The sequence below is a fragment of the Chenopodium album genome, chromosome 2 (assembly GCF_948465745.1).
Source record: "Chenopodium album chromosome 2, dcCheAlbu1.1, whole genome shotgun sequence".
Lineage (NCBI taxonomy): Eukaryota > Viridiplantae > Streptophyta > Magnoliopsida > Caryophyllales > Amaranthaceae > Chenopodium > Chenopodium album.
This window is the reverse complement of record NC_137835.1, coordinates 17809154-17817676: the sequence shown is the minus strand read 5'-3', so window position 1 is coordinate 17817676 and position 8523 is coordinate 17809154. Positions and strand designations below refer to the sequence as shown.

Sequence of the window (8523 nt, the reverse complement as noted above, 5' to 3'; positions counted from 1 at the left end):
TTTTTTTTTTCTACGCAAGAGTAATCCTTCGTTGTGAATAATAATAGGACAAACAATCAAAATTGCTAGGATTCTTGCGTGTATGAATTTCGATAATAATCATTCGATTAAAGGCAAACTAATCTTTAGCGCTTTATTTTGGGACTAACTAGTAGACGTTTGTGACGGCCTAATTATGTTAAGTATTGTTACGTACTGCATACATTCAAGTTTACGTTCATGTATTCTTAAATTAATCATAGATAAGGGGATTACTCATTCTAAATAAGAATATTTGTGTAATAGGTAATAATGTTTTGGCCGAGTAACTATTTTCAACATATAAATTCGGGATTTTTACTTAAATCCAAACTACAATTAAGCTAATAAGACCTTTGTTAGATACAATGGTAATTAATTAAGTCAAGAATACTAAAAACAGATGTGATATCCAAAATAATCTTATATTTCTATATTTTGTAAAAATAAATAATAATTAAATAAACAAATAAAAGCGAATTGAACCACTTCGTTTTAGGTACATCCAATTATAACTAAGTTATACCCAAAATAAAAAAAATATTTTATACACCGTGATCTATTTTTTAATCAAGTCTTATCTTTGTCAATTGTTCTAATTGACAAATAAGATTCGCATGTTGTGTACACCCAAAATTAGTTTGATGATACCTAAAAGCGAAATTTATGTATGATATAGTAGTTGTGAGTTTATTTCAATGCAAGGTTATATTATTATGTTGCAAACAATAGGACTAATAGAAAAAATTGCTATAAGATTATTGCGTGTATAAATTTAGATAACTGTCTTTCGATTAAAAACAAACGAATCTTTTTTAGCGTTTTACTTTGGGACTAACTAGTAGTCATTTGGGACCGCCTAGTTATGTAGGGTAAAAATACCCTAGCTACTAATGTTGACTAACTAGATTCGCTGAGCTTGTTCATAAAAAAAAAAAAGAAAAAAAAAAAAAAAAAGAACAAACTAGATTAGCTCAAGTGCTCAACTGATTGGCTGATTGCTAAAGCCAAGGAAAGAAAATATATACTGTACTAACTAATTTCTTTCTTCCCCTCAAAAAAAAAAAAAAACTAATTTCTTTTTTTTTTTTTTAACGGTTTATACTAAATAAATTAGATATATAATTATAGAATATATGCTAACCTGGCAATCCTTAATTTTTTTAACGAAAATTTATCAAGCATCTCCAAATCTCCAATGGTACATTATTTTTTATGACTTGAGAAATAAATCATTTTTTAAAAATCTATTAAGTATTACTAAAACAAAACATGCTGACATCATTAAGAGACACATATCAACTTCTTATGAAATTTTTTCCCGCTAAAACTATATTTGACATCATCATTTTTATTTTCTATTGTATATTTTTTTTCCTCCTAATTTCTAAATACAGTACTTCTTTCAAAATATTAAAAAGAGATTATGGTTATATTCTTTCAGATAAAGAATATTGATAGCTATTTTAAACAAATAATATCTAATTAATCCGTGCAACGAGACTAAACTAGAAAAGGAATAAAGCAAATTTTGAAAAATTACATTAATTAGTTTTTTTAGTTTCTTTCAAAATTACAACTTCTTTTGTTTGAAATAAAAAAAAAAAGAAGCATCTTAACTTAACTATTATGAATTCTCGAATTTTCTTGCAAAAAAAAAAATAAAAAAAAATGATGAATTCCAGAATTTGTTATACAAGTCTTACGGATGCCCCAAAATAAACAAGAGTTAATTTTTTTTTTTGACAGGAAATAGTTAATTTAGGAGAAAATTAAGTTAATTTATTTTTTCATACATTGCTTCCCCTAAATAAGGCCCCTTCCAAAAAAAAATTAATTTATTTTTTATTTTATAATAAAATTGAATATATATTCTAATATGTTACCTAAAATTATGTTCTTACCTTATTTTACGATTATAATAATTGAGAGCTCCATCTTCAACAATGGAATACTATATTTGAGAACTTTAACATTCAACAATGAAAAGTATATAAAAATAGTCATTTTTTTTTTTTGAAATAAAAAAAAATAGTCAATTAATCAATATGACACATGAAATCCTAAAATATAATGCATTAATTTTTAAGAAAAAAATGTTTGTAAAGATAATCAAATGGATTATATTAATCGCTGAAGTTAATTTTCGTTCAAAAAAAAAAAAAAAGAGAATCCCTGAAATTAATTAAAATTTTCGAGTTTATTTAACTTAAAATTGAAGAATAATTATGATGATTATATATTAATTTATGATTTCATATATACTTAAGTAATTTAAGGATGAGTTTTGAATGAAGGTTAAAGGTTTAAGGTTGAAAATAAAGTGCACCAATGAATAAGGTAGAAGCTATCATGATGGAGATGAAGCATGAGAATAAAGCTGTACATATGTTTTTTTTTTTTTTTTTTTTTTGAACAACTTTTATCAAATTTGATGGTTTTTTGTTTTTTATAATATCATAATTTGAAAGAAAAAAAAAAATTATCCTCTGAAAGTAACAAAACAAACAACATTTAGCTGACGGGTCATGACTTATATGACGTGTAAATTAGATTTTATAAATTTTTTAAAAATGTAATATTCAAAGGCTAACATTAATCAACAAACATAATAAACGGTTTAGATTTAATATCTTAACATAGTCATCCGTAGTTGTCTGTAGTCGTCCGTAGTCGACAACTACGCTAGAATCATCGAAGATAATAATGCAATAAAAAGAAATAAAGGAAGAGAGGGAGAAGAGGGGCGAACGGGCAGCAGCAAAGGGGTGGCCGACGGTGGTTGCAGGCGGCAACAGGGAGACGGGGTTGCTACAGCTGGGCGTCGGGTCGTTGGGCTGAAAGGAATGGTGTCCTTCGAGCAAGTGTATTATTCTGATAGCGAGTTCAGAATTATTAGAAAGCTAATATATTCAGTAAGGTCAAGTGATCGGAATGCCTGGGTGGAGGCCGCTTCCGATCAGTAATATTAATATAATTAATATTACAGCTTAATCTTGACTGAACCATTCGGGTCACACCCAAGCAAAATATACGAACCGACTCGACAAATTAATTCGTCACCCGAGTGTTAAATATATAGACGTCGGAAATTCGAGCTTAAAGCGTCGAAACCGAGCGTCGGAAGTCAAGTAAAAAATAATAAAAAGACGAGACGACAAATTAGTAATAAATCAACAATGACCAAAATACCCCTAGCATCGGAATCCCGAGTGCTAGGGGATTAGCTGAGCTAGCAGCCCGCACCATGTGCGAGACATGCTAGCAAGGCGTGGCTAGCAGCCCGCACCATGTGCGAGGCATGCTAGCACAGCACGACCAGCAGGCCACAAGCAGTGCGTGGCGTGCTGGCGTGCGCTGCTGCTAGCAGCCCGCACATGTGCGTGGCTAGCTAGCAGCGCCCTCGGCATCAGCAGCCCGCACCGATGTGCGTGGGCGTGCTGGGCCGAGCTGGCAGCAGCTAGCAGCCCACATGGTGCGAGGCTAGCTGGGCCGTGGGCCTAGGTCGGGTAGAAAGGGAAAGCTAGTAAGTATGCTTGCTTTTTGGTGTGGACAAGTGTCACAAGGAGAGGAAGGAGTGGGGAGCAAGTATGGTCCCCTCCTCTCCAAGTGGTCCATACTCCTCTTTACATATGAACAGGACACTTGTTGATTTATTACTTGCTTATATATTTAATTTAATTTAGCTTTAAATTACTTTGTGGAATTTCATGAATCCCACATTGATGGGATAGAAATTCCCTCTCACACTTTCCTCTATAAATACTAACCTTGGGATTTGGAGTAAAGTGCTTGAGTGGGATTTAGAAAGAGCATTCCATATTTTGGAAAAACTCTTAAACTCCATTAACACTAGGGTTTTGGTCGGACTTTGCTAACTCCAAGGCAGTGGACCTAAAAAGTCGTGTTCGTCCTTTGTGGGTGGATACCGTTGGAGGCACGACATTTGCGGTGCTCAAGGCTTTCAAGTAAGAGCCCGTTTTGAGAGGGCGAAGCTCGCTTCAAGGGTATGATTCGTCCTTCATTTTTTTGTGTTTATTTATGCTTTATGGTTTTATTAATTATGAGTGGTTCCTTGGGCCAGGGTTGTTTCCGCGGTGAGTCGGACTCACCAAACCCCAACATGGGCAGCATCAATCTTCTTTTTTCTTTTTTTTTTTTTTTTTTTGTTGTTTTTGTCGTGAGAATTGAGGGAGGAGAAGGGAGTATGAGGGTTTTTAATTAGTATAGTGGGCTTAGTTTCCTAGTTCTAATAAAACTAGGATTGTTACTTGGGCTTAAAGTGAGTGGGTTATAGAAAAAAATTATGCTTAATGAATAATGGGTTGGACTTGTATAATAATTAAAATATAGGTGGTGAAATAATTTTAATGAAATAGTTTTATTAACTTTATAAATATTAAATTTTATTTGTTTATACCATAGTAAAATAAGTTATGTAAATAAATATTCACATAAATATTTTAAAATAAATTTTTATATTTCACATAATTACGGGGGATTACAATCTACCCTTCTTAAAAGAAGTTTCGTCCCCGAAACTTAACCCAAACCCATAATTTCTCAAAATTCATTCAAACTTTTGTGTTTTGTATTGCTGTAAATTGTTTGATCCTCAACATGCATACTCAACAAACTGAACTTTAATCTCAATGAACTCATACTTGTCCAGAGTTTACATATTTTTATTGTATGTAAACGCAATAATAATGCATAATAATAATAATCAAAAGCATGCAAAATCAAACAATAAATGGTATAGTTGAGGTAAAAGCGCGAAATTACATGCATTCTACCCCCAAAAGAAAAGAGTTACGCCCTCGTAACTCACCACGTCAAATAACTCGGGATACTTGTTCCTCATCTCTTCCTTGGCCTCCCAAGTAGCCTCTTCGTACTCTTGGTTCGACCAAAGGACTTTCACTATCTTCACATCTTTGGTTCTAGTACTACGCACCTTATGATCTAGTATCTTGATTGGTCTTTCTTCATAAGTTAGAGACTCATCTAGTTGAATAGTCTCCGGTTACAAAACATGGGTTTCACTAGGCACATACTTCTTCAATTGGGAAATGTGGAACACATCATGCATTTTCTCGAACTCCATTGGCAAAGCCAATTTGTAAGCCAATTTCCCCACACGTTGGAGAATTTCATACGGACCCACATATTTTGCAATAAGCTTCCCTTTCTTGCCGAATCGCATCACACCTTTTGTTGGAGAAACCTTTAGAAAGACCTTGTTCCCAACACTAAACTCATCATCCCTTCTCTTCAAGTCGGCATAACTCTTCTGTCTATCTTGTGCTGCCTTTATACGCAACTGGATCAGTCTCACCTTGCTCACCATATCCTCAATGAACTCTGTTCCCAAAGTTATCCGTTCACCATAGTCAATCCAACAAACTGGGTTTCTGCCCTTCCTTCCATACAATGCTTCAAATGGTGCCATCTTGATGCTCGCATGGTCACTGTTATTGTACGAGAATTCGATCAAAGGTAGGTGATCCTCCCAATTCCCTTAGAAATCTAAAGCACAAGCTCGTAGCATATCCTCCATGGTTTGGTTTGTTCTCTCAGTCTGACCATTTTGTTGCAGGATGAAAGGCAGTACTCATCTTCAATGCTGTTCCAAGGTTCTCTTGCACTTTTTGCCAAAACTTTGATAGAAACCTCGAATCTCTATCTGATACTATGTCCTTGGGACCTCCATGCAACCGAACTACATTCTTCACATACACTAGGTGAAAAAAGTGCTTTGGCAGCGGTTCAAACCCGGTCTAAGGCACCGGTTTGAACCGCTGCCTATGTGGGGGGTGCCAAATACCCCCTTTTTAGCACCGGTTCAAAACCGGTGCCATATACCCAATTAGGCACCGGTTAACCGGTGCCAAAAATGAACCAAAATATTTATTTAATTGGTTTTGGCACCGGTTAACCGGTGCCAAAACTACCCAATTTTTTTTTTTTTTTTTTTTTTTTTTTTTTTTGCCTTTTTTCACTTAAAAATTAAATCAACTAAAATAAATTAGAACATCAAAATATAAATTAGAACAAGCGCAACAGACAATGAAATATAACAATATATTAAACTGTTATTGTACAATACAAAAAAAAAAAAAAAAAAATACAATGAATTATAACCATACAATAAAATTCAATGTTAAATTGATATTGAAAAATACAAATAACAAATTACAACATCAAAAAAAATATTCCAAAATCAAAGTCTTGAATCCTTGTGCATCAATTAACACCTGCATCAATTAAAACCCATAATTCAATAAAACTCACAAAAAAAATGCAAAATAAAACCCAGAAAACTCATGCATCATGTACGAACTCAAAAATCAAAATAATTTAATAAATAAATAACCAAAAAAAACCCAAAAAAACCGAAACACAATTAACCACAAAATTTTTGAATGTGTTTTAAATCCCAAAATTTTCGAAGATCAATTAACCCCATAATTTCGAAAAGCAATTAAACCCCAAGATTTTCGAAGATCAATTAACCCCAAAAATTTCGAAAAATTTCGAAATCAATTATTCCCAAAATTTTTGAAATCAATTAAACTCAGAACCCAGAAAAATCAATTAAACTCAGAACCCAGAAAAATCAATTTCGAAAATCAATTAAACGCAAAAAAAATTCAAAATCAATTAAACTCAGAACCCAGAAAAATCAATTAAAATTATTCCCAAAATTTTCGAAATCAATTAAACTCAGAACCCAGAAAAATCAATTAAAATTATTCCCAAAATTTTCGAAATCAATTAAACTCAGAACCCAGAAAAATCAATTTCAAAAATCAATTAAACGCAAAAAAAATTCAAAATCATCCCAGAAAATTCAAAAATCAATTAAACCCATCAATTTCGAACAATATTACAACAATCAAACCAAAAAAAATCAAGGCATTTACCAAAAATAATCAAACCCAGAAACCCTTACCTCGAATATTAAACCCAGAAACATGCAGGTGGCGGCGGTGGTTAGTAAACCCTTACCTTGAATAATAAACCCAGAAACATGTAGGTGGCGGCGGTGGTTAGTAGCGGTGGTGGGCAGAAGACAGAAGGGAGAAGAAAGGTCAGAGAAGAGGGGGGAAAGAAGAGGAGAGCGAGATCGGACAGAGAATGAGGACAATAGAGAAGAGATCTGAGTTTTCGTTGTGGTCGGAGAGATGGAGAAGGAAGGATGACAGAGAAGAGAGGAGAGAGAAGGAGGAGAGAGAAGAGAGAGGCAGCTAATAATAAGAGAGAATGAAGCTGAGTTCTCATTTAGGGTTAGGAATATTTTGGACAACTAAGGATAAAGCTTGACCGTTTTTTTTTTTAATCTAACAAGGGCACCGGTTCAATTGGCACCGGTTCAAACCGGTGTCTTTTTTATTTTTGGCACCGGTTTAGGCCAAACCGGTGCCTTTTCTCATGTTCTAAAATCCCGCCCATTTCTAGACCGGTTTTGGCCACCGGTTTGGCCTAAACTGGTGCCATATGGGGGCTGCCTATTGCTATTTTTCTATTAGTGATAGACACTTGTTAGCTGCTTCTTTTTCCAGGTCTCTTTGATAGGAATGAACACCGCTGACTTAGTAAGTCTGTCCACAATCAGCCAAATCGTGTCATTCCTAGTACGAGTCTTTGGTAAGCCTGTCACAAAGTCCATGGATATGGAATCCCACTTCCAACCTGGTATTTCTAATGGTTTTACCTTTCCCATGGGTCTTTTGTGGTCTATCTTCACCTTCTGGCACGTCAGACACTTTGATGCAAACTTAGCAGCCTCTCTCTTCATATTCGGCCACCAATAGAACTCTTTCAAATCCTTATACAACTTATCTCCCCCAGGGTGAACTGAATATGGTGCATTATGGCACTCCATGATTTTTCTTTTTATCTCCTTACATTTTTGTGGTAGGCACCATCTCTCCTTGTATCTCAGACTCCCGTCTTCATGAATCTTGAATTCAGTCTCTGCACCACTAGTCACTCGATCTCTGATTTTCTGCAATGAATCATCTTCCAACTGCTTCACTATAATCTCCTCAAATATGTATGGTTGGATTGTCAGGGCACTCAACAATCCCTCTAACTCTCCTTGATTAACAACCTCAAGGTTTAATATTCTCATATCCTCACACAACTCATTGGCCATAATTAAAGCAATGACATTATGGCTTGACTTTTTGCTAAGAGCATCTGCAACAACATTCGCCTTTCCCTCATGATACTGGATGTGGACATGGTAATCTCTGAGTAACTCTAGCCATCGATGTTGCTGCATATTTAAGTGATCTTGGGTGAAGATGTACTTTAGACTCTTATGGTCCGTGAAGATCTTACAAGAAACACCATAAAATTAGTGCCTCCAAATCTTCAAAGCGAACACAACAGCTGCAAGCTCCAAGTCATAGGTAGGGTATTTGACCTCATGTTTCTTCAGTTGTCTCGATGAATAATGAGGAAGTTATGGCCAAAATACTAAACTGGGCCCGGTTT

The 8523-nt window shown here is 34.5% G+C and overlaps 1 protein-coding gene across 1 annotated transcript; it reads right to left on the bottom strand.

Moving 5' to 3' along the window:
- Nucleotides 1-7546: 7546 nt before the first annotated feature.
- On the bottom strand, nt 7547-8308 carry LOC145569774 (uncharacterized). The gene is made up of 2 exons (XM_081628874.1): nt 7930-8308; nt 7547-7674 (listed from the first exon to the last, which is right to left on the bottom strand). Exons 1-2 carry the CDS (start codon nt 8306-8308, stop codon nt 7547-7549), a joined length of 507 nt encoding a protein of 168 aa, XP_081485000.1.
- Between the last annotated feature and the right edge of the window lie 215 nt (nt 8309-8523).

Coding starts and splice junctions, on each gene's coding strand:
- LOC145569774 (XM_081628874.1), bottom strand. CDS start 8,308: ATGCAGCAACATCGATGGCTAGAGTTACTCAGAGATTACCATGTCCAC. Junction 7,675..7,929: donor ATGGTGCCTACCACAAAAAT/GTAAGGAGATAA, acceptor ACTTTGTGACAG/GCTTACCAAAGACTCGTACT.